Source organism: Spermophilus citellus, assembly GCF_964194105.1.
Source record: "Spermophilus citellus genome assembly, chromosome: 1".
Taxonomy (NCBI): Eukaryota; Metazoa; Chordata; class Mammalia; order Rodentia; family Sciuridae; genus Spermophilus; species Spermophilus citellus.
In genome coordinates, this window is record NC_138182.1 from 66,527,720 (window position 1) to 66,552,446 (window position 24,727).

The window sequence follows — 24,727 nt, forward strand, 5'->3', positions numbered from 1 at the left end:
GTAATGATTTCTAAATCCTTGTTCAGAAGTTTCCTAGAGGTCTTATGGAATTCTTTAGCCCATTTTCAGAACGCTGATTTGCATAAATTAAGATTAATAGGGCTTGCCTGTTATCAGAAAGTTACATAAATCAATGATTTTTATATTCCTTTTTCCTTTTACAGAGCTTTTTATGTTAACTATAATAATTGGTGTCCTTTCTTTGAGCTATATATTATGGAAAAATACGAAAACCAATGATTTTCCCTCATCTTGATACTGTTAATACGTTTTACTAATTTTTATAAAAGCATCTTCCAAAAAAGTGCTTTTTCTAATGACTTTTTAGATTGTGCACATATTCTGAGTTTTTTCCTTAAATATAGATCAACACTCATATATATATTGAAAGCAGCATGAAATAGCTTTGAGTGTTCTGAAGCACTGATGTAATAAATACTCTTGATTCAAAGGATGATTCAAGCTGAATTTTAAGTGTTTGTTGTCATGTTGCCACAAAAGGAAAAACAGCAAACCATTCAAACACTGTTACAAAATGTTTTACTCTAATTTTATCTCATGCATGCTTTGATTTATTTTAAGGCAACATTCTTTTCATGATGTTTGTTTCACTTAAGTACGTTTATCTCCACATACCTGTAGAACCTACTTTTGCCCTTCATAAATGGCCAAATATTACTACATATTGTTTATTTTATTAATGTTCTTACTTGTTTTATTTTGATCATAATAGGATAGATGCATTGAATTACTTTAAATGCATACTTGAAATTCTTATAAATCCATGGTACAGTTGTTAAACATACTCAGCGTATTTAACTCAGCAAAAAAAAAAAAAGATCTCTCACATTCATTTAAGAATTAGTTTGTAAGCCAAAAATGACAGATGTAGTATTACAGCTGAAAAGTGAACTGGTTGAAGAAATCATCTAAATGGCAGAAACATTTGGACAAATACCCAAATGCCTTTTAAATTCCTTCCTCATGTCCTACAGTAATCATTGTTGCAACATTGATGGTGGTTTTATAAGTTTTCCGGTGCTTGCTTTTCAATTTGGAAAATTTTATAACTAAAAAGGAAAGATTAGAGTTACTAGAATTCTGTTTCTCTTTCATTTTATATGCATATTTTTTAACTTCTGTAATTACTCCCCTAATTTTCATTGAAAATTATTTTTATTCAATATCTTGTTATGTATTTTAAAATGTTTAATAGATATAACTAAACAGTGAACAGAAACTTGGTGCCATAATAGATAGCATTAATGCACAAAAATAAACTATTAGATAACATTCTATTTTAATATCAATATGAAAAGGAAGCAATTTTAGATATATTCTCTAATAAATGATAATTGAGCTTAACATATTTTCTGTCTTGAAAATTTCAGATATACTTGTCTTGAAAATTTTGCGATATACTTCTATGAGTAACTTTTCTCATTGCACAGAGTCGTTTTTGCTTAGAGAACAAAAATATCCCACTAGCAGGGCATTTAACACACATGGAAGGCTAGAATTATAGCACTGTGGTAGAGCTTACCTAGCACCTAATGAAGTCCTGGGTTCCATCCCTAGCACTGGGGGAAGAAATTTCCCTTTGACATAGGAGGTATAGTTCCATAGTAAGAGTGCTTAGTATGCAGGAGGCCCTGACTTCAATCCCCAGTACCAAAAAAATAAAAATAAACATATGTGGGGGGGGGTGATTAAATGTATGTGTAGGTGGGGTCAGGGAGAAGAGAGACAGCGCGAGAGTGAGCTATTTTCTTTTTTCTTTCTTTTTTTATATTTATTTTTTAGTTGTAGTTGGTCACAATACCTTTATTTTATTTATTTATTTTTATGTGGTGCTAAGGATTGACCCCAGGGCCTCGCACGTGCTAGGCACACACTCTACCGCTGAGCCCCAGCCCCAGCCCAGCCCTAGAGTGCTTTTCCTGTATGAGCAAGGCCCTGGGTTTGATTCCCAGCACTAAATAAAGAAAGGGAAAAAAAAAAAAAAAACAAGTTGGTATGTACTATGAATAACAGGAGATTCTGATCTGTTCTTGCCAATTGGTATATTAATTGATATAATTAAAGAAAAGACTATCGTATTTTAAATAGTAAAGACATGGTGATATGAAATCTTATTTTCAAATATCTAGATTATCACAAATTGCCTTTCAAAATTGTTGTAAATTGCAGTATTAATTTATATAAATATATGTATATAATTTTAGACATTTTAAAGTACAGAGAACTAAATAAAATTGTGTATATTTTTCTTTTTTCAAAGGTTAGAAACTATAGATGAGATATTGCAGAGCAGGGGTTCTTACTTCTGGAATGTGAAACTTTTGAAATGTTTATAGGTTATTTTAAAAATTAACCAGTGAAAGACTTATACTAGATACTGATGATATAATGATAAGTAATTCATGCTGTATTTGGCTAATAACACTTGACTTGAGAAGTAAGTTATATGTCAACCAAAGTCATTTAAGTGGAAAATACTTAATTTTCATTTTTTAAATCTATATCAAAACATTTTGAGTTGCCTTTAGTGGAATTAATTTAAGTCAAATCAAGTGATGTAAAAACAACTGATTTTTCCTGTCACCTCCCTTCTCGAAATAGCTTTACCTATGAAGTAGTATATCATTTCTTCAGCACATATACTTCTTTTTATTTTACATTACCATTAATATCTTCAAGCGGTTATAACTATATCCATGATTCATATCTACATATATATGTAAATAATGAGTCCGTTTTCTGTTTTGAAAAGAAACACATCAGGATTTATGGGAAAAAAGCGGGCACAATGGCATCCTCCTGTAGTCACAACCATTGAAGTAGAAGCTTGAACCCACATGATTGAGGCCAAACTGGACAACATAGTGAGATCTTGTCTTAAAAAATTAAAAAAAACAAATATATGGAAACAAGTGAGAATATTCTCCACCCACAACAGCACATTAGGGGCCCATAAACTTTTTCCAGCAGAGTTGGTATTGCTCAATACAGTTACTTTACAGCCCAGTCCTTGGAGCAGCTTTTCATTGTAACACCCTTCTTCCTTCACAGATGTACTTTGTTTTTAGAAATTCAAACTTTGTTCACAGTAAACCCCACTGTACTAAGTGAGTAAATAAACTGGGTGGTACTATTTGGAAGGGAAATGAAGATAAGAAATTGGGGAAAGGCTAAATGTCTAATATAGAGGAATTATTAAGAATAGAAATTTATGAAGCCAAAAAATGGTATTTATGAAGAGATTTTAATAACCAGAGAGAATTTTTAAGTTATTATATCAGAGGGAAAAGAGGGTAGCAAATTCTGTATAATGGTATTATTCATATATATAATGTGCATAGAATAAACATTTTTTGCAGATTGCAATGAAAATATTGGTGAGGATATAGAATAACAATATTTCATACACTTCTAGTAACATTTTAAATTGATTTAGCCATTCAGTAGGAATACTGGGCAGCATGAAAATTTAAATTCTTTTTGACCCAATAGTTCTGCTTCATAGTGAAAAACATTTGCTTGTGCACAGGAGGCATTTATCAGGATGATATTTAAAGCATTGTATATAATCATTGAAGCATTTTGAGATTCTCTAAATGTTTATCATTTTAGAATTAAACGAATTGGAATTAATCATGTCACTATGTCCACATTGTAGTCATAAGAATAAAAATGAAAAGAATGAGGTATAGACATGAAATTATTCTAAAACATTAAGTGGAAAAAGGAAGTTACAGAAAAATAGTATATGTGATATGATACTATCTGCTTAAAAAAGAAAAAGGAGATTGAGATATCCATTCATGTCTGAACAAATGCATGTTATTTTGGTGGGGGAACTAAAAAGATACACAGAAAACTGATAACAGTGGTAATCTCTGAAAGAAGAAATGGAGTTTAAAGTGATGATAAACAGGTCTATATTCTTTGTAATTGTTCAAAGGTTTTTCATAAGAATGGATTCAACAAGTTACTTAGAGAATTGAAAATAAATTTGGAAATATTTACTTGTGCAAAGAAAAAAGAGAAGGAAACAAGTGAAAATATAAACATTATTTTTATGAGCAAGATTGAATTCTGAGTTTAGAGAGGTCAGTTTCTGCTCTTGTCAACTCCAGTTTATTGAAGCTAAATCCACCAAAGTCTTCCTGCCTGGAAATTTCAGCCCATCTGTTTCGTGCACTCCTTTCAAGTGTATAAAGTTTATCAGCATCCTCTTGCTTAGAAATTAGAATTAAATTATCCTGCTCACACAAAGGATTTATTGGTCCAGCCAAGGCTACCTGCTCCCATATATTCTTCTAAGCCACAATATTTTATTGACCCATCTCTCTGTAATTCAATGAAGTATTGAGTGTATCTTTCAAAACTTTCTGTCCAGTTAATCTACCTAATATCTGACTACTAAAAACCCTTCATTGAACCTTTACCAGTGCAAGAGATCCAGTCACTTAGTTTAGCTTCTTTTGCCAATCTATCTTGGGGCAAGATCTTATTCCCATATTCTTTATCTACACACAGTTGTCCTTGCCTCAACTGCTTCATGATCTTACTTCCAAACCGAAGCAGATCTTAAACTTCTTAATAGAAGGACTACTAGTCCTGGTTCTGGGGATAACAAGAACCTCATCACTGAACACAGTACTCTTTGGGGTATTTTGTCTTATACTGCTTGTCTACCAAATGATATTAGATAACTGGGTTCAAAATAAATGTCCAGTTTTAACATAGTGAAAGCCATGAATATTTCGTGAACAAATTCAAAGATCAGTTGTTTCTCATTGAAAAAAGAACTGAAATTAAATAAAAGATTAATAGTGCACAAAATATGGATCATTCACCTTAGTACTCAATGTTAACCTGATTGATAGAATGAGGAATGAACCATGTATGTACATGGTTTAATACATCTGAGTGTAATGAGTAAAAGTTCCTTGTGGTCTATATGGAAAGACTACCCATATAAATATTCTTATGAAAACCTGTTATTTGATGTTTTGTCCAATGCTTTATTCAAATAAAAACTCCCAATACTAAGGATCCAATGTCATGTTGATGTCTCTCCTGTGTTTGTTTCTCTGCATCACAGGACATGCCATACTATTTGGAGTTCAATTCTTATAACCTGAGAGCATTTCTTATGGGTTAACTTCTTTGTAGGTCCTATGTAATGGTTGATTTTCCCCTTTTTTCTCCTTGTACTTTCAGCTCTCAAATTTCATTTGCAGTGAATATTTATTTACAGCAAACAGTTTATTCTAGGAAGTTCTGCTGTCTAACATGTAGTGTATGATATACAGGTGCATCTTACAAAAACTAAAAACCCATTTGCAAATACAAAATAAAGACAACTGTAGCCACATTTCGGGATCTGGATGAAATGGTTGTGAGGATAAGTGGAGATTCTGATTCTGACTGTATTTTAAATTTATGGGAAATTTGACCTCTTAAGGTTACTATGCTGAATTAGAATGTCAGACATAAAGTTGTTAATGTGTGAATAATGTTGACTTAGTTCAAATAAGGTTCAAATTGAGAGGATGAGTTGAGAAGTCTGAGTCAACAAAGTAGAATGTGACAAGTTAACTTAGCAAAACAGGTTAGGTGGGAGTTTCCTGAAACTGTTGGGCTGAGCTATTCGCATCAACCAGTTCCTCACTGCCAGAGCTTCATTTGTAGCTGCAGTATTCGACATTTTCACAGCTCAGTTTATAAAATTAATGTAATTGAAATTATTTCAAAGGCATAATAATTTGAGGCAGATTCCTTTACTGAATAAACAACATGAGAATAGATTAATCCCATCAAAATCATATGGTTTTATAGAACCTTAACTATATTAAACAATATACTCAAATTTCCAGGAGATAATTATTGTCATCTCCTGGAAAAGTTAACTATTTAACTTTTGTTAAATTGTCTGTATTCTAAATATATAAATATTGTCTGCTGTTTATGTAATAAATGAGAAAAGAAAGCACTATAAGCTATCTTTACTTCATTGGAGTTGGGGTGGATATCAGAATTGCCTGCTGTGTTCTAAATCCACAAAAGGACCAAATTTGTTGTCAGTCTTTTCAAAACAAATTATCTTAAAGGTCAGCATCACAGTCTAAATGACTGATCCAGAATGTTTTAATGTGGTGTTTTTGTGTCCCATAGTTTAGCATGTAGAAAAGGTATTGATTTTACATGATTTTTGCATTTATCTTTATAAAAACTGTTTTCCCTGAGGAATAAAGGGACATTTTTATGTAAGTAAAATTTCAAATTAATAATTTTTTAAATGAAACATTTTTTAACTACTTCATACCCTTTAGGTTGGCTGTAATTTAAAAGGCAGGTGATGATAAGTATTGATGTGGATGTAGATAAATTAGCACCCTTATTATTTCTGGTGACAGTGTGAAATAATGCAACAAAGGAATGTATAATGGTACAACAACATAGGAAAACAGTTTTGCAATTCCTCAAAAAGTTAACAGATTAGAGAAAAATGGTAGATTAAAGATACCCACAATATGATAGCAGCTTCCCAAGACTGTTAAAACAAGGCTGAGAGAAAAATGACATTAGGCAATTCAGAAAGCTAGCAGCGAGGTGAAAACCAAAAATATTGGTTTCTAGAATAGAAATATAATGAATAAAAGGAATAAATAGTGTCAGTACTTTGCATGCAATGACTCAGTGAGTCAGGGGAAGCTCCCCTCCAACAAACCAGAAGAAATTCTCCCATCAAGTTTAAGATAAATGGACACTGCTGTCCAATAAATTCACAATCTGAGCACAAAATGAGTTCAGATACCAGAGAGTCTCAGGACTCTCCATCAGAGATTTAAAAAAAAAAAAAAAAAAAAAGCATGGAAGCAGTCTCCTGAGTGGGAGACTAGAAAACCCTGCAATTTACCTTTGTTTTTTTCATTCATTCTCATATCCCGTACCCCCCATCCCTCCTCCCCACTCTGTCTTGCTTTTTGAATACCCAAGACCAAACAGATACTTAGGCTTTATTTTTCTTGTATTGGTGGGTGTCCATGCCATGAGTCAGTCCAGGCACAGAAGTGAGACTGTAACACAAACTTAGGAGAAGCTTGGGACAGTGATAAAATCCATAGCTGCTGTTCTATCAGTCTGCAAAGTAAGAGAAGAGCAAGGGGCACTTTCATTTGAACTTGGTGGTCTGAACTGTGCCAGAGGTAAGGCTGAAGGGGAAGAACTGGGATAGATCCAGGGTCAGGAGGAAAGTGATGCAGATCTCTGTGAAGGGTTGGAGGATAGACTGATGCATCTCACCCACCGCCTCAGCACACAGACTGAGGCTCCCAGAAGGAGAGGTGCAGTATAGTCCCTATCATTCTACAGACAGCATGGGTGAGAGGGCTAGCCAACATCCCTGCCAGACTTACATTTCTATCCTGTCACAATAAGAAAGTAATTTTGAACTTTAAGTCTGCTCTGAATCAGAAAATGCCCCCCGCCCCCGTAGTCTGCCAGTTAGGGAGGGGCCGGCTTAGGCATATAGACTCCCTCAGTAAGTTTGGCCAGTTTGGATCAGAGCTGAAATCTAACAAAGAGCACAATAGTGGTGTTACACATAGCTGGAAAAAGAAAGGTCTCCATTTTTAAAACCTCAGCATGAAGAAAAACAAATCTCTTCATGACCATTATTGCATTAATTGCTTGACTGACATAAACTGATTCCAGTGTCTCTCCATATTTTTTTAGAGTTCTAATTTTACATATTTTGTCAATTAATTGAATACTCTATCGGCATATGTTCTCTCTAATCTCCATTCCCTTTTCCTCTCCTTCAGCCTTTTTTCTCTCCTCATTTTATCTTGTCTCCCCTCTTTCACCCTTTTCTTTATTTTTTCTTTTCTATTTATTTCATTTTTTAATCCCTACTTTCAATTCAATTTAATATATTATCATGCATGTTTAATCTTTTTAGCCTATTCTGTATTATTTTTCACCTAGTTTTCTCTTTAGTTAATAGAGTTGTAGAGATCATTACTAATAACTTTTATAGCATATGTCAATACATGGTTTGGATTGAACTCAGGGGCACTCGACCACTGAGCCACATCCCCAGCCACATCCCCAACAAAATATATTTTGTATTTTATTTAGAGACAGGGTCTTACTGAGTTGCTTAGCACCTTGCTTTTTCTGCGGCTGGCTTTGAACTCACAATCCTCCTGCCTCAGCCTCCTGAGCCTCTGGGATTACAGGCATGTGCTACCACACCCAGTGGTTTGTTCTTTTTTTTTTTTTTTTTTAGTTGTAGATAAACACAACACCTTTATTTCATTTGTTTATTTTTATATGGTACTAAGGATTCAACCAAGTGCTTCACATATGCCAGACAAGCCCTCTACCATTACGCTAAATTCTAGCTCAGATAATGCTTTAACAAATGGCCAACAAATATATGAAAAAAATGTCAAAAATCATTAGCAGTTAGGAAATTGCAAATCAAAACTACCCTGAGATTTCATCTTACTCCGGTTAGAATAGCAACCATCAATAATACAAATAATAATAAATGCTGAAGAGGATGCGGAGAAAAAGGAACACTTTTGCAATGTTGGTGGGATTGTAAATTAGTACAGCCACTGTAGAAATCCTTATGAAGGTTCCTCAAAAGACTAGGAACTACCATCTGTTCCAGCTTTACCACTCCTTGCTCTTTATCCTAAAGAATTAAACTCAGCATACTGTAGGGACATGTATACCCAGATTTATAGCAGCACAATGCACAATAGCCAAACTGTAGAACCATCAATGGATGAACGGATAAAGAAAATGTGGTTTATATACACAGTACAGTTTTATTCAGCCATAAGAAGAGAGAAAGTATGTCATTTGCAGGAAAACGGATGGAACTTAAAACCATATGTTAAGCGAAATAAACCAAACTCAAGAGAGTCAGTGTTCATATGTTTTCTCTCATGTGGAAGCTAGAGAGGAAAAAGGAAAAGGAAGGTTTTAGGAGGGGTGGGGGGTAGATCTTGTGAAAATTGAAGGAAGATTAGTAGAGTAAAGGAAAGGGACTAGGGAGAAGGATAGGAGGGAAAAGGGAAATACTGGGGAATGATACTGACCGTATTGTTATGTTGTACATGTATGAATATGTAACAACAAATTTCACCATTATGTACAACTATAATACATAAATTTTAAAAATATGGAAGAAAATATTTTTCTGGGACTTCAGAAAAACAAGAAATAGGCCAAGAAGATAATCTCTAATTTATAACTGCCCCCCCCCAAAAAAATAACTGAATCCACAAATTTTAAAGTGGATGAAATTTAGGACAAAGAGTTTTAAAAACTGATTGTTAAAATGATCAATGAACTAAGAGAAAATATAGGATGTAAAAGAGCATTCAATAAAGAGAGATTTTAAAGAAGACCCAAACAGGAATCTTGGAAATGGAAAACTCAATGAATCTAATAAAATTTCAATTAAAAACCTCTCCAATAGATAACATCAGACGAATTTTGGGCCTTGAAGACAGGTTATGAACCTAAACATTCAGTCAGCAATAAAGAAAAAATAAGAAACAATGATCAGAATATATAACAACTATAAGACAAAAAGAGACCAAACTTAAGAATAGTTGGCATTGTGGGAGGAATAGAAATATCAGAAAATATTTCCAAACCTTGGAAACAAGATCAACATCTAGAATCGGGGCATTTAGAACCCCAAATACATCAAAATCAAAAAAGAACCTCTTCATGACACATTATAATTAAAATTTCAATTATTCAGTATTAAGAACAGAATTTGGAAAGCCTTCAGGAGAATATCAGGGCACAAGTAGATGTACATCAATCAGAATAGCATCTGATTTCTTAAGAAAAAGTCTAAAGTCCAGGAAGGCTTGGAACAACATATTTCAAGCCCTAGAAGAAAAAAAAAAAAACTGCTAGCCAAGATTGCTATGTACAGCACAGCTATCACTCAGAAACAAAGAGGAAATAAAACCTTTCCAAGATAAGCATAAGATAAAGAACAAAGAAATTAAAAAACAAAAAACACCAGGGCTCAGGAAATGATGATCTGATTAGAAGAGTAGTTCTGCAAATGACAGGACTGAATTAAATATTAGAAATAAAATGGCAGGGAATAATAAACATTTCTGTATATTAACACAATGTAAATGGTCTCAGCTCTTCAATTAAGACATGGACTGCCAGGTGTGGTGGCGCACACCCAGCACCTGGGGAGGTTGAAACAGGAGGATTGTGAGTTCAGAGGCAGCCTCAGCTACTTATCGAGGCACTAAGCAACTCAGTGAGACCCTGTCTCTAAATAAAATTAAAATGGGGCTGGGGATGTGGCTCAGTGATTGCATGCCCCCGAGTTCAATCCCTGGTACAAAAAAAAAAAAAAAGACATGGACTGACAGATTGGATTAAAAATAAGACCCAACTAACTGTTCTCAAGAGACATGCCACTCAGGCATAGACCTCCACAGTCTGAAAGCAAAAAGATGAAAAATTATATTTCATGCAGATGGACCCTGAAAGAAGCAGGAGTAGCTACCCTTATATCTGACAAAGCATACTTCACGCCAAAATTAATCAGAAAAGGCAAGGTCATTTCATACTGGTAAAGAGAGCAATTCAATGAGAAGATATAATGATAGTAAATATTTTTGCCCCAAACTTTAGTGCACCTAATTACTCAAAAGAAACACTGCTCAATACAAAGGTTCAAGTAGACCCTCAATACAGTAATACTGGGTGATTGCAACACTTCTCTCACCAATAGAGAGGTGACCCAGACATAAAATTAAAGACACTTCAGATCTAAAAAGTACTCTAAATCAAATGGACCTAACAGACCTCTATAGAATATTTCATCCAAAGCATCTGAATTCAGTTGCTTCTAAGCTACTCGTGGGACTTTCTCCAAAATAGAACATATTTTAGGTCACCAAATAAGTTTTAGCAAATACATACATTTGCTAAAATTTACATATGTACTTGCATATCAGATTATAATGGAATGAAACTAGAAATCAACCGCAACAAAACTACAGAAACACACGTAGATTGAACATACACTTTTGAATGATGAATCATAGAATAAATCAGGAGAGAAATTTTAAAATTCTTAAGCGTCAAATGAGAATAGAGATATAACACACCAGAAACTGAGACACTATGAAGATGGTTCTAAGGAAGAAAATTGATAGCTTCGAGTACCTACATTTAAAAAAAAAGAAGAAAGATTCCAAATAAACTTAATGATTCATCTCTTGTTATGAAATCACATAACAAGAAAAACAAGAACAAACCAACAACAAAATGAATCAGAGGAAGGGAATAATTAAGATGAGAGCTGAAATTAATAGAGTTAAAAACACTACAAAGAAACAATGTAACAAAGAGGATTCTTTGAAAAGATAAAAAAGATGGATTAATCCTTAGCCAAACTGACTAAAAGAAAGACCCAAAGTAATAAAATCACAGATGAAAGAGGGGATATCACCACAGGTATCAGTGAACTACAGGGAACTTTTTTGAAAATTTACATTTCCAAGTTATACATGTCTAGAAACGGATACATTTCTAGACATGTATAACCTACCAAAATTGAACCAAAGAACATAGAAAAACAGACCAATAGCAAACAATGAGATTGAAGTAGTCATAATAAATTCTTCCAGCAAAGAAAGCTCAGGACAAAATTATTCTCTGCTGAATTCTGCCAAACATTTAAAGGAGAGCTAATACTATTACTTCTCAAATTATTTCTTGAAATAGAAAGGGGGAAACACTTTAAAATTTATTTGATGAAGACAGTATCACACTGATAGCAAAAGCAGATAAGGATATATCAAGTAAATAAAACTGTACACTAATAATCCTAATGAACATAGGGGTAAAGTCCTTAATAAAATGTTAGCAAATCACATTTAAAAACATACTAAGAAAGTTGTACATCATGACCAAGTTGTTTTCATTCCAGTGTTGCAAGAATGATTCAACATATGCAAACCAATAAATGTAATTCACCATGTAAGTAGAACTAGGGACAGAAATCACATGATCATCTTAATAGATGCAAAAATCAAAAGAAAATAGTATATACACACAACGTAGTTTTACTTTGCCATGAAGAATGAAATTATGTCATTTGAAGGAAAATGGATGGAACTGCAGACATCATGTTAAATGATATGAGCCAGACTCAGAAATCCAAGGGTCATATGTTTTCTCTCATATGTGAAAGCTAGAGAGGAAAAAAAAGGCAGGTCTCATGAAAATAGAAGGGAGTTAAAGCATGGAATCACGGGGATGGATGAGGGAAGAGAGAGGAGGTACTCAAGAATTAGACTGAGCAAATTATGTAATCTACATGTACAAATATATCAGTGAATTATACAATTGTGTATCTTTATAGTGAGTCAATGAAAAAATATTTTAAGGTTCATATACACAGCAGTTCTAATTTAAGATTCATATGATATGGCAATTCTTTTCCTAGGTATATAGCCAAGAGAAATGAAAGCACATTTACACAAAAATCTAAACAAAAATGTTCATAGTAGCATTATTCATAATAGCTTAAACAGTAGAAACAAATCAGATGTCCATCACATAGTTATCTATGCAATGGTATATTATTTAGTCACAAAAAGGAATGATTCATGTTGCAGCATGAATAGACCTTGAAAATATCATAAGGACACATATGATTTAATTTTTATGAAGTACTCACAGTAAGCAAATCTGTATAAACAGGTAGTAAATTAGTGGTTGCCAGGCCTAGGGGCACAGGAGAATAAGGAGTGACTGCTAATAGATATGAGGTGGTTTTGGGGTGATAAAAATGTTTTTATTTAGACAGGTACAATTCATAACTTTATGAATATAGTAAAAACTACTGAATAGTACATATTGAAGGGTGAATTTTATGGTATATGAATTACCTCAATAAAAAAAATTTTTATCAGTGTTTACTTTCCCAAATTAAAAGGTATTCTTTTTAATGAAATTGTAAGAAGTTATTTTTTATAGTTAATGCCAGGACTTTCCAGAGAAATTAAATACCAATGCTGACATTATCCTTAAAGCCTTGCTATATATTAATTAAAGTGTAATATGCATTGTATGAGACTTACTCAATCTGAACGTGAGTTACCTTTACCAATGGTAAGAGTGCCAAGAATGAAGTGGCTGATAGCAGATATCTGGCACTTATATTCTACAGTTACACTTTGTTGCTGTCACAGTAGTGAAATGACCCGTGTGAAAAGTATTTTAAGGTTTATCTTAGAAATCAGTTACAAAAACCTTTTAATAGTGGAAAGATTATTATGGAGTCAAACATAAAACTAGCCAGTTTTATGTTTGACTGAGACTTACTAGCAGCTTATTCCTTTTAAAGAAATTACTTGATGTCTATGAGCCTCAGGTTCCTCATATACAAAATACCTTATGGAGCTATAGTGTGGATTAAATGAGATACCATGAATAAAATGGATTATGTTCTTTCATTCCCTGTCCTGCACATACTCTATCTTCTCCCAGACTATACCTCCTATGCCGTACACACACACACACACACACACACACACACACACACACACACAAAATTAGGTCTCTTTTTTGTATGTTCCCATTGAACCTGGAGATTGCCCTAATGAAACACTTGATGTACTCTATTGAATGTTTATTTGCTTGTCTTCCTCAAGAAACTGTTAGTTGATGTATTCCCATTATCTCATATAGGACTAGCTCAATAAATATTTGAATAAATGAATTTCAGTAACATACACCATTATACCGGGTTCATAATAGCTCCCTAAAAAAGATATAATGTATCTTTGTTTTGTTTTTTGTTAGAATACAGTCAACCTGAAGTATTTACAATACAAATTTACAATATGTGGTGGTTTATATGTTAAGTGGAAATGTTTTTATTACGAATTACCTATGGAATGAAGAGAATGTTCATTTTCTGTATTGCAGTATACAATTTGTAGTTCTATATTTATCTTCACAGTTTGTACATTTGCTGTCTTGTAGCATCCAATTAGGTATATTTAAAATTTTGTTTTAACAAGTGTCTCAAAAATTTGTACTTTAATATGCATGTTTATACCATTTTTCTTCATCTGACACTATTTAGACTTAGAGTGAAATAGAAAGCTTAAAAACAATGCTCTAGACTTAAGAAAGCCTATGAAAAGCATAGGAAATAAATCATTTTAAGCAACATAACTGATACTTGCTCTATTTTTGTCCTTAATGCCTTATAAAATAATATTAATAATAGATGATAATTTTTTGTATGAAAGAAATGAAAAGAGTAAAATGAGGAAGTTTATCCTTATGTTCTCTGGACTTACATATACCTATCTAAATTACTTATAAAGCTTTGCTGAATAAATATAAATTATGAACTGCATAATATGAGGGTATAGAAAAAGTAGATGTAAGGTTTATGTTTGTATAAGTCATCAGGAATGCTCATTTTAGAGACTTACAGCCATTCTACTTCTTTCAGGTACAGAGAACTACAACTTAGTACTGAAAGCAAAGTAACAGAATTTCTCCATCAAACTAAATTAAAATCTTTTGAAAGTGAGCGTGTTCAACTTCTACAAGAAGAAACTCTAAGAAATCTTACACAGTGTCAGCTGGAATGTGAAAAATATCAGAAAAAATTGGAGGTATTTATATACAGTTTTCTTTCAACATTAGATTGCATGCAAGCTCCCTAGGTACAAAGTTTATATAGAGTTTTATGTTTCCTGGAGGACCTCATTGTCCTTAAAAAAAAAAAAAGTGTGTATGTGTATGTATATTCATGTGTGTGCACTTGCGCATGTGCGTGCACACACACACACATACACATACACACACACACACACACACACACACATATTTCAGAACAATATACATCAGAAAGTACTGGACGTATTAGAAAACAGGTTGGGGAAAGATCTTATACACAATAGCAACCCAAAACAACTTCTTTTAATAAGAAAAATAAAATCTATATCTAGAAAACTATAGAGCTTCACTGACATTTGTAAAAAGAAATATTTTCTATAAGGGAATATTCAGTATTAATATATTTTTCAGTTTTCATCAAATAATATTATATATTTATTACTTTTTATTTTTTTGGTACTGGGGATTGAACTCAGTGGTACTCAACTACTGAGCTACATCCCCAGGCCTATTTTGTATTTTTTTTTTTAAAGAGAGAGTGAGAGAGGAGAGAGAGTGAGAGAGGAGACAGAGTGAGAGAGAGAGAGAAATTTTAATATTTATTTTTTAGTTCTGGGAGGACACAACATCCTTGTTGGTATGTGGTGCTGAGGGTTGAACCCGGGCCGCACACATGCCAGGCGAGCGCGCTACCGCTTGAGCCACATCCCCAGCCCCCCTATTTTGTATTTTATTTAGAAATAAGGTCTCACTGAGTTGCTTAGTGCCTCACCAGTGCTGAGGCTGGCTTTGAGCTTGCAATACTCCTGTTCCAGCCTCCCAGGCCACTGGGATTACAAGTGTGCACCACCATGCCAGGCATATATATTTCTAATCAAATGCTAGCATGCTTTTCTTAACCCACCAAAGTTAATTAGGTGGTACAACTAGAAGGAAAATATTTTTAAAGATTTTTTTCAGGGCTGGGTTTTGGCTCAGTGGTAGAGCACTGGTCTAGCAAGTGTGAGGTCCTGGGTTCGATCCTCAGCACCACATATAAATAAATAAATAAATAAATAAATAAATAAATAAATAAATAAATAAATAGAAAGAAAGGTATTGTGTCTGACTACAGTTAAGAAATAAATATTTTAAAAAAAGATTTTTTTAAAGGAAATACACTTTACATTTAAAAATACATTCTGAAGAAAGAATAATTAAAACATAAAAGATCTATAAATGATATGAAATAAAAACCCCCAAAATATATTTACATAAGTTTAATAATTTTTATAGTAAGAATCAAATCAGTGAGGGAAGTATAGATTGAATAATAAATGGTGCTGTGGTAATCATTTGAGTATATAGGGAAAACAATTGTATCTGTCCTTCATACCATTACCAAAAATAAAAGTCAAATAAATTACTGAGCTGAATGTATATATGGAATTTTAAACTGTTTAAGTAATTATAGATAAAATTTTGCTTTATATCAGTTTGGGAATTAATCTGTTATTCTGTTGATTAAAGTAAAGAAATGAATATTAGAAAAATAGAACTCGTAGGTTAAAGAAACTGAATAGCATTATAGGCAAAATGGAAACTGGAAAATACTATTTGTAGTATTATGATAAAGGACCTATTTCATTTTAAAAGATTTCTTATCAAGAGAATATGTTTTCCTATTCTAGGTATATAGGTAAAAAAAAAAAAAAGAAATGCACCTTTTTCAACCTGAACTCATATTGTTAATAAATAGATGAAAATATATGTATTCTCATTGAAAATTCAAGAAATATAAATTTAATTTTTTTTACCTTTATGTAGATATATGTGTTATTTTTTAATGTGCTAGCAAGAGTGCCCTTAAGTGGGAAGTCTCACATAATAACAAAATGGAATAGCCCTTCTAGGGGACAATATGGTTATCTGTGTATATGATCTTAGAATATTGAACAGTAATTTCAATTAAGGGAATTTTACCTAAGGAAATAATGAGATGCTTATAAAGATTTATATTAATGATGTACATCACAATATTATCATATAAAAATTGTAAATAACTTAATAAAAATAAATATTCAACAGTAGGTAGTGAAACAGTTTTAGTTACCACATTTTGAATTATATATTTTGTTGTGTCTATTCACTATATGATTGTATATAGTCATGTTCTTGACTGTTTTAGATTTGAGGAAAAATTAAAACATTGAATGAGAGATGCAATTATGTCATCAGCTTGATCTTGACTGCAGGTTGCATATTTAGTAACAACCATTAATGAACATACAAAAAAAGATTTGAAGGAAAATATACCAAAACATTAAAGTGGTATGGTTATATTTTCTTCATTTTCCTCACTAGATAGTAAGTTCCATGATGACCTTTTTTAAGTGATCAATATATTCCCAGGTCCTAGCCAGAATCTTGGCACATAGTTAATTGGATTGATAGTGTTCAGTACTTTCTAATTGGGTGTCTGTTGGGCAATAGGCACTGTACTAGGCATTGATATACACCCAACTTTTAATGAGAAATTAATTTCTCTGCAAAAAATGAATAGTTTCAAACGGGGCTTTTTTGTTGTTGTTTGGGGGTGGGTGTTTGTTTTTTCTGAGTTGGGGTTGAACCCAGAGACATTCTATCACTGAGCTATATCCCCAACCCTTTTTATTTTTTACTTTAAGCCAGGATCTCACTAAGGTACCCAGGCTGGCCTCAAATTTGTGATCCTCCTGCCTCAACCTCCAGAATAGCTAGGTTTACAGTTACGCCACCCACACCTAGCCTTGAACAGGACTTTGAATAGAACTTTCTTTATGTTGGAAATGTTCTCTATCTGTGCTATCCAGTTCAGTAGCTACTGGTCACCTGAGGGCATTTAGCACTTAAAATATGGCTAGTGCTACTGATAACCTAAATTGATTTTTAGCTTAATTAAATCAAATCTAAATTTGCTTATCCACAAATGACTGGTAACAGTGGAGTACATGCTCTAGAAAATTAACATAATCGCTTATGCCCTTACTACTGGACAGCAGTGAAGTTTTGACTACTTTTCTCTTGAATTTTATACTTAAGAAAAATGGAAACTCTTTTCCGCCCTGATAGAATTTCTTATAGCAACATTGGGTAGTAGTTAGACCTCTAAGCTTTCAAGTCAACAGAACTAAGATTTGAATCCGAATTAGTGACTCCTTTTTGAATAATTACTCATTTTGTTTGAGCCTCAGTTTTTTCATTAGGCAAATAGGTCTAATAATCTTTTGGGCACAAATAAATCATTAGTGTATTCTTAACAAGTATTAGAAGTTCTCAAAATATTCTCCTTTGATGCTATAAAATTTTGGCTTTGGTAATGTTAGGAAATGTTAAGTAAATGAAAGCATCCCTTCTCAAAAGATAAATATTTGTAAAAGGATAATTGGATTTTTTTTTTACTTTTCAGATTTCTCAATCATGTGCTATCTAAACCCAAGCATTTACAATTCCAATTTTCCTTTCTACATATGAAAACTTGTTTTAGTTATGAAAATATATAATTTTAGATGATCAAACAGAAGTTGGAGGCAAAGAAACTGAAAGTTAATTTAAAACCTTTCTCAATTAAAAATTTATCGGATATTGAAGCATTATCCCTAAATTATAATGTAAGGTATCACATAATAAGATAAATGTCATAATATACAACCTTTTGTAAATCTGCAAATATATGTGGTGTGTGTGTGTGTTACACACATGCATATGTACATATTCAAATATCAAAATAATTCTTTTTAAGTATTTATTCTTAAGTTTTAGGTGGACATAATATCTTTATTTTACATTTACGTGGTGCTGAGGATCGAACCCAGTGCCTCGTGCATGCTAAGCAAGCACTCTACCTCTGAGCCACAACCCCAGCCCCCCAAAAAAATTCTTTTTAACTATTTTTATTTACCTGTCCTCACAAAACTACTTTTAAAGATCTGAAATGATTTTATTGTTTTTGTAAAACAATTTGGCATTGTGCATTTATAATGATATGTCTTAAATATGTAAAAAGCTTCATGCACAGATATTCATTGTGGTATTATTTATAATAGCAGAGAACAAAAAACTATAAAATCTTATTATTGAAGAATGGTAACATTAAAAAAAAGTTTTTGTGTAATTAACATTTTAAGATCAATTGATATTTTAAGACCACACAGTAACATGTAAAATACACTTTTATAATAATATAAGGTGAAAACAGCCCTTTACACAAGTGTATACATTAGATTTTTTAAAATGTCTGAGGGTATCTTGAAGAAATGTACCATAAACTTAATAGTAGCTGTAATTGATTAATAAACAGCCCATACCAGGTGAGTTGGGGCATGTCTATAATCCCAGCAGCTCAGGAGGCTGAGGCAGGAGGATCTCAAGTTCAAAGCCGGCTTAAGCAATTTAGGGAGACCCTATCTCAAAATAAAAAATGAAAAGGGTTGGGGATATGACTTAGTATCTAAGCACTCCTGGGTTCAATTCTCCATGCCAAATAGTAATAATAAATAAAATGAGTAGACCATGGGTAGTTTTATGCTTTATTTCTACTTTGTTGTTCATAGGAAAGTTGAATTACTTAGGGGGTTGGGGATTAAAATTATGGCATTTGCAGGTAAATGGATGGAGTTAGAGAAGATGATGCTAAGTGAAGTTAGCCAATCCCCAAAAAAACAAATGCCGATTGTTTTCTTTGATATAAGGGGGCTGATTCATAGTGGGATAGGGAAAGGGAGCATGGGAGGAATAGACGAACTCTAGAATAGGGCAGAGGGGTGGGAGGGGAAGAGAGGGGTTATGGGATTCTAAACGGTGGTGGAATGTAATGACCATTGTTATCCAAAGCGTAAATACGAAGACACAAAAAATAAATAAATAAATAAATAGGTAAATAAATAAATAAATAAATAAAAAGTTGAATTACTTAAGGACTGCAAAATTGACAAGTAACTGAGTCGTTGTAATTGGGAGCTCACATCTGATCAGACTGACCTCATACCTCGTAGTTTTGACCACTGCATTATTCAAGACATAATTAAAAGTGTTTATTGCAATAATCCCTGAACGATTACACTTTTGAAAAGTTTGATGATTAGTAAAACTAAGTTTAACAAGATAAGGGATCTCAGGACTGGGCGTGGCTGGGCACAGCTGGACATGAAGGTACCTGCCTATAATCCCAGCTACTGGAGAGGCTGAGGCAGAAAGATTGAAAGTTGGAGGTCAGCTCAACAATTTAGCAAGACCCTGTCTCAAAATAAAAAACATCAAGGGCTAGGGATGTAGCTCAGTGGTAGAGTGCCCTGGGTTCAATCCCCAGTACTGTAGGGTGGGGATGGGGTGGTGGATAAAGGGTCTCAGAAAATAAAACCTTAGTGAAAAATACAAAAATGGTTATTGAATATATGTATGATTGAAAATAACAAGAAAAAGTTATAGATGGTATCTTCTTCTAAAGCAAATCAATGTTCGGCACTTAGAACTTTTTTCATATACCTTCTTCAGGAAACTCCTACAGTCATAATCTGATTCTCCCACACAATTTCAGATAATCTCACAATTTAGCTATTATTGGATATTAGTCTTTTGCAAGTTGCATTTTCCATAGTTTAATTTTAATGATTCCTAGCAAAACACCTTTTCTTTTCCTTTTCACATTGAATCACTGTGTTTAATAATGTTTCTTGGAGCTGGAGTTAGGTGATAGATGGAAACTATTTATATTTTAAAATACAGAAGCACTGCTCTTTTGGTACTCCTGAAAACAAAAAAGCCTCACAAACCAATACTTTATCACACACATAATGCTCAGGACATACAGAACTGATGTTTTCCAAACAATTCTCTAAACCAAACCTCCTAAAGGTTGAAACTTAGAATTTGAAAAACACCGCCCACATAGTCTGTGGATATAGGTAACTAGTAATTTTTATATTCATTTATTTAAAGGTCTTATATGGAGAAGCACAGTTTGGGGGAAATTTCTTTACATTTTCTCCATTTGTTACCCTGAGGTCTTGAAGTATCAGGGACTATTCATTTACCATTGTGTCACCAGTGCCCAACACAGTACTTCCCCCATGGCAGATGCTTGTTGAGTATTTAACGAATGAAAGAATGGTTTGATTAAGGCTAATATAGTTCCATTTTTTAAATCTTTTTAACTCTGAAAAGTATTTGTTTCTGAGACAATTCTTACTTATAATGAAGTGAAATAATTTCATGAAAGGTAAAAATTATGGATTTATAGAACTTTACTCAATATTTTTATTGATTTTTAACTTGGGAATGATTTATTTTATTTTTGCTTTAATCATTAATTAATTGGCAAAGGCTCCCAAATACCAGTCTCTTTTTGAAGCAGTTTTTGACACATAATTATATATTATCATTCGGTTAATGCATCTATTATGTAAGGGAAGGAATCTCCCACTGTGTGAGCTTGATATTTAATCATTTCCTCAAAGTAATTTACCTATTTTATATCTCCATGTTTAAATTCATATGTTGTTTTTTCTTCTAAAGCATCTTTAATATAATACCCCTCCATAGGTCAAATAATCAAGTTTGGCGGGGGGGGGGTTGTTTTGTTTTGTTTTGGCTTTTCAGAAGCAATAATAAATTTATTCCTAGGAGTCACTCCTCCATGCTAGGAAGATTATAGGTTATATTTCTCAATTTATTACTTTTTAAATCTTTTCTTAAAATAATACTTTATGAAATAGCCCATCTTTGACATTTTGATTCTTTATCTCTTTAGATAGTCTATTTGTGTAATGTCTCTGTGTGATTTCTTTGGGGGGCGGGGATACAGATGAAAAAGTATCAGCTATACATTAGGAGAATAGTTATTTAACACTATCTTTATTCACCCTGTCTTTAACAGTAGAATTTATCAGTATTATCAGCCACTAGATTATTTATAAATTACACCCCAATGTAATGAAATCCATGAAGGTCCCAAATTGTTCTACTGAGCAATGCTTTTTTTTATAATAAATTACAAAATTTCTAGAAAGCACATTCCTAGCCAGCAAGAAGAAAGAAAAAATAATGCTAAAACAGTGAATTTTTGTTTTCCTGACCCAAAGACACTAAAAATTATCCTAAAAATATTATTCCCATGTTATTCCTTCTCCACCCTCCAAAGGAGTGTATTTGAAAGGTGGGGGACAAAGTTTTATTTGCTTTTGGAAGAAATTTTGTTGAAAATTGAAGGAGATGACATGGAGTGAGTTAAGGAACATTAAATTGTAGTTTCTGCTCATTAAGAATTGTAAATCTTCTTTATCTTCTGTGTCATCTTTTTCTACATCACAGAAAGCATATAATCATATACAGTCGTTAAGAAAGTAAGTCATTAGAGAAAGTAAGTTGTCTTCAGAAGGATTAATTATAGAGAATTCAGGATAATTAAATCAGTGGAGTTCTATTTCCATGAGCTATTTAATACAAAGTTCTCATAATTCTATTTCTTATGGTAATAGCAGTATTTTTGCTAAGCACTATAAATTTAGCATCTCATTTAATCTTCCAACAATGTTATGTGGTATAAAGAAAGGGTAACTAATTGCCTACGATCCCAGCTGCTAGATGTTAAAGTGATACTGAAATCCATGTCTTTCTGGCTCCAAACCATACTGCGTAATGTTCTTTTACCTCTCATGAAACAGTATATTACTCATGCTGTATTAGGGATAGTAACACTCCATGATTTAGTCAGTTCCTAGTATATAAATTTTCTAGATAATGGAAATTTACTTTAAGCATTAAAACAGTGCTTCGTTACTGGAAGCATCTATTTTTTTTAGCTAATTCATTGTTATGATCATATCGATTTCTTCAGTGAGTAACCATTGAAGAATGTAGGATTCTTTTGACCTTATACAAAATTCCAATTCTTCTGCATCTCTTTTTTAAACTTTTTTAAATTCTTTCTTTCTTTACAAAGGCATTTTCTGATACTGCTCCAAGCAGTACTTCACATTTACCTTTTGATGTGTTGCTTTGAATTTATGACTGTTCAGGAAACCCAAAATGTTATTAAAACCATGGAAAGAGTAGATTAAATAAGCTCTGATGGAAAACTGTAGGACTCATTATGAGTATATTGTTTTTACACACAGTTTTGTAAGCCTTATTCAAATGCCTGTGATTGCTGATAAATGACCTGCAGGTAAGTTTGATGTTGTTATAGTTTTTAATTCTAAAAAAGAAAATACTAATATTACGCCTATAACTATTTGTGAGTTTAAAATTTATTTTTATTCAGCTTATATAAGAAAAAATATTTAATAATTTTCAGTTTAAAACAACTGATTTACTTTAGAAACAAATGTATTTTATTTCCTCATAAGGCATCTCATTTGAGCTACTTTCTGTTAATATTTAAATAATTACAGAGAGAAAATATATCTTTGTGTCATGTTTTTGTCTTAACTGTGAACCTATTTCTTAATTCTCTGAACCTTTGTAATTCTTTTCTTCCACTATTAGGTTTTAACTAAAGAATTTTATAGTCTCCAAGCCTCTTCTGAAAAACGCATTACTGAACTTCAAGCACAGAATTCTGAGCACCAGGCAAGGCTAGACATTTATGAGAAATTGGAAAAAGAGCTAGATGAAATAATAATGCAAACAGCAGAAAGTAAGTCTCCCTGCATCTCCCATCCCCCCCCCCCAAACACACATATAGTCTTTTTTTCTGGCAACAGGAGGAACCTGACATCATTTCTAGAACTACTTTGGTATGTATTTCCTTAAAATATAATTGGTGACCATATTTTAAAGAATACTCCATGTTTCAAATATTAGTTCATGTTAACTTTCAACAGTTGAAATTAAAAATAGGTTAAATGTGATACATTTCAGTCAACAATTAAGTATTTTCATTTATCAAGAAATAAGGATATACAGGAATCAATAAATAGGATTATATCAAACGAAAAAGCTTCTTCACTGCAAAGGAAAAAATCAAGAACATGAAGAGAGAACCTACTGAATAGGAGAAAATCTTTGCCCACATGCACCTCAGATAGAGGATTAATCTCTAGGATATATAAAGTACTCAAAAAAATTAACACCAAAAAGGCAAATAACCTGATCAAAAAATGGGCAAAGGAACTAAACAGACACTTCATAGAAGAATAAATACAAATGGTCAGCAAATATACTTAAAAATGTGAAACATCAGCAATTGGAAAAATGCAAATTAAAACTACACTGAGATTTTACCTTAATGCAGTCGGAATGGCAATCATTAAGAATATAAATAACAACAAATATTGGCAAAGATGTGGGGAAAAGGGTACACTCATATATTGCTGGTGGGACTGCAAATTGGTGTAACAACTCTAAAAAGCAGCATGGGGATTCCTCAGAAAACTTGGAATGGAACCACCATTTGACCCAGCCCACTCTTCGGCATATACCCGAAGAACTTAAAATCAGGATACTGTAGTGACACAGCCATATAAATGTTCATAGAAGCTCAATTCACAATAGCTAAGCTATGGAACCAACCTAGGTGCCCTTCAATAGATGAATGGATAAAGAAAATGTGGTACATATACATGATGGGATATTAACTCAGCCATAAAGAAGAATGAAATTATGGCATTTTCCAGTAAAATAATGGAACTGGAGGCTATCATGCTAAGTGAAATAAGGCAATCTCAAAAAAACCAAAGACTGTTTTCTCTGATAAACGGATACTGACTCACAAAAGCAGGGAGGTGGGGTGGAGGGGGTGTGGAGGTTGGACCAGGTAATGGGGGAAGGGAGGAGGGATGGGAATGAGAAAGATAGTTGAATGAATTGGACATAACTTTCCTATGTTGATATATGAATACACGACCAGTATAATTCCGCATTATATACAACCACAAGAATGTGAAGTTAGACTTTTAGTTATTAGTCAAAACAATTCTACTGTCATGTATAACTAAAAATAACAAATAAAAAAGTAAAAAGAAGAAGAAGAAGTAGGGATATAGAGTTC

The 24,727-nt window shown here is 32.9% G+C and overlaps 1 protein-coding gene across 1 annotated transcript in view; it reads left to right on the forward strand.

Annotated features, from left to right (window-relative positions):
- PIBF1 (progesterone immunomodulatory binding factor 1) overlaps positions 1-24,727 on the forward strand; it is a 227,173-nt gene that overhangs the window by 105,800 nt on the left and 96,646 nt on the right. Inside the window, exons 11-12 of the mRNA XM_081281650.1 lie at positions 14,552-14,717; positions 23,224-23,374. Of these exons, the coding sequence (XP_081137776.1) occupies positions 14,552-14,717; positions 23,224-23,374 (317 nt within the window). The remainder of the gene's footprint in view (positions 1-14,551; positions 14,718-23,223; positions 23,375-24,727) is intronic.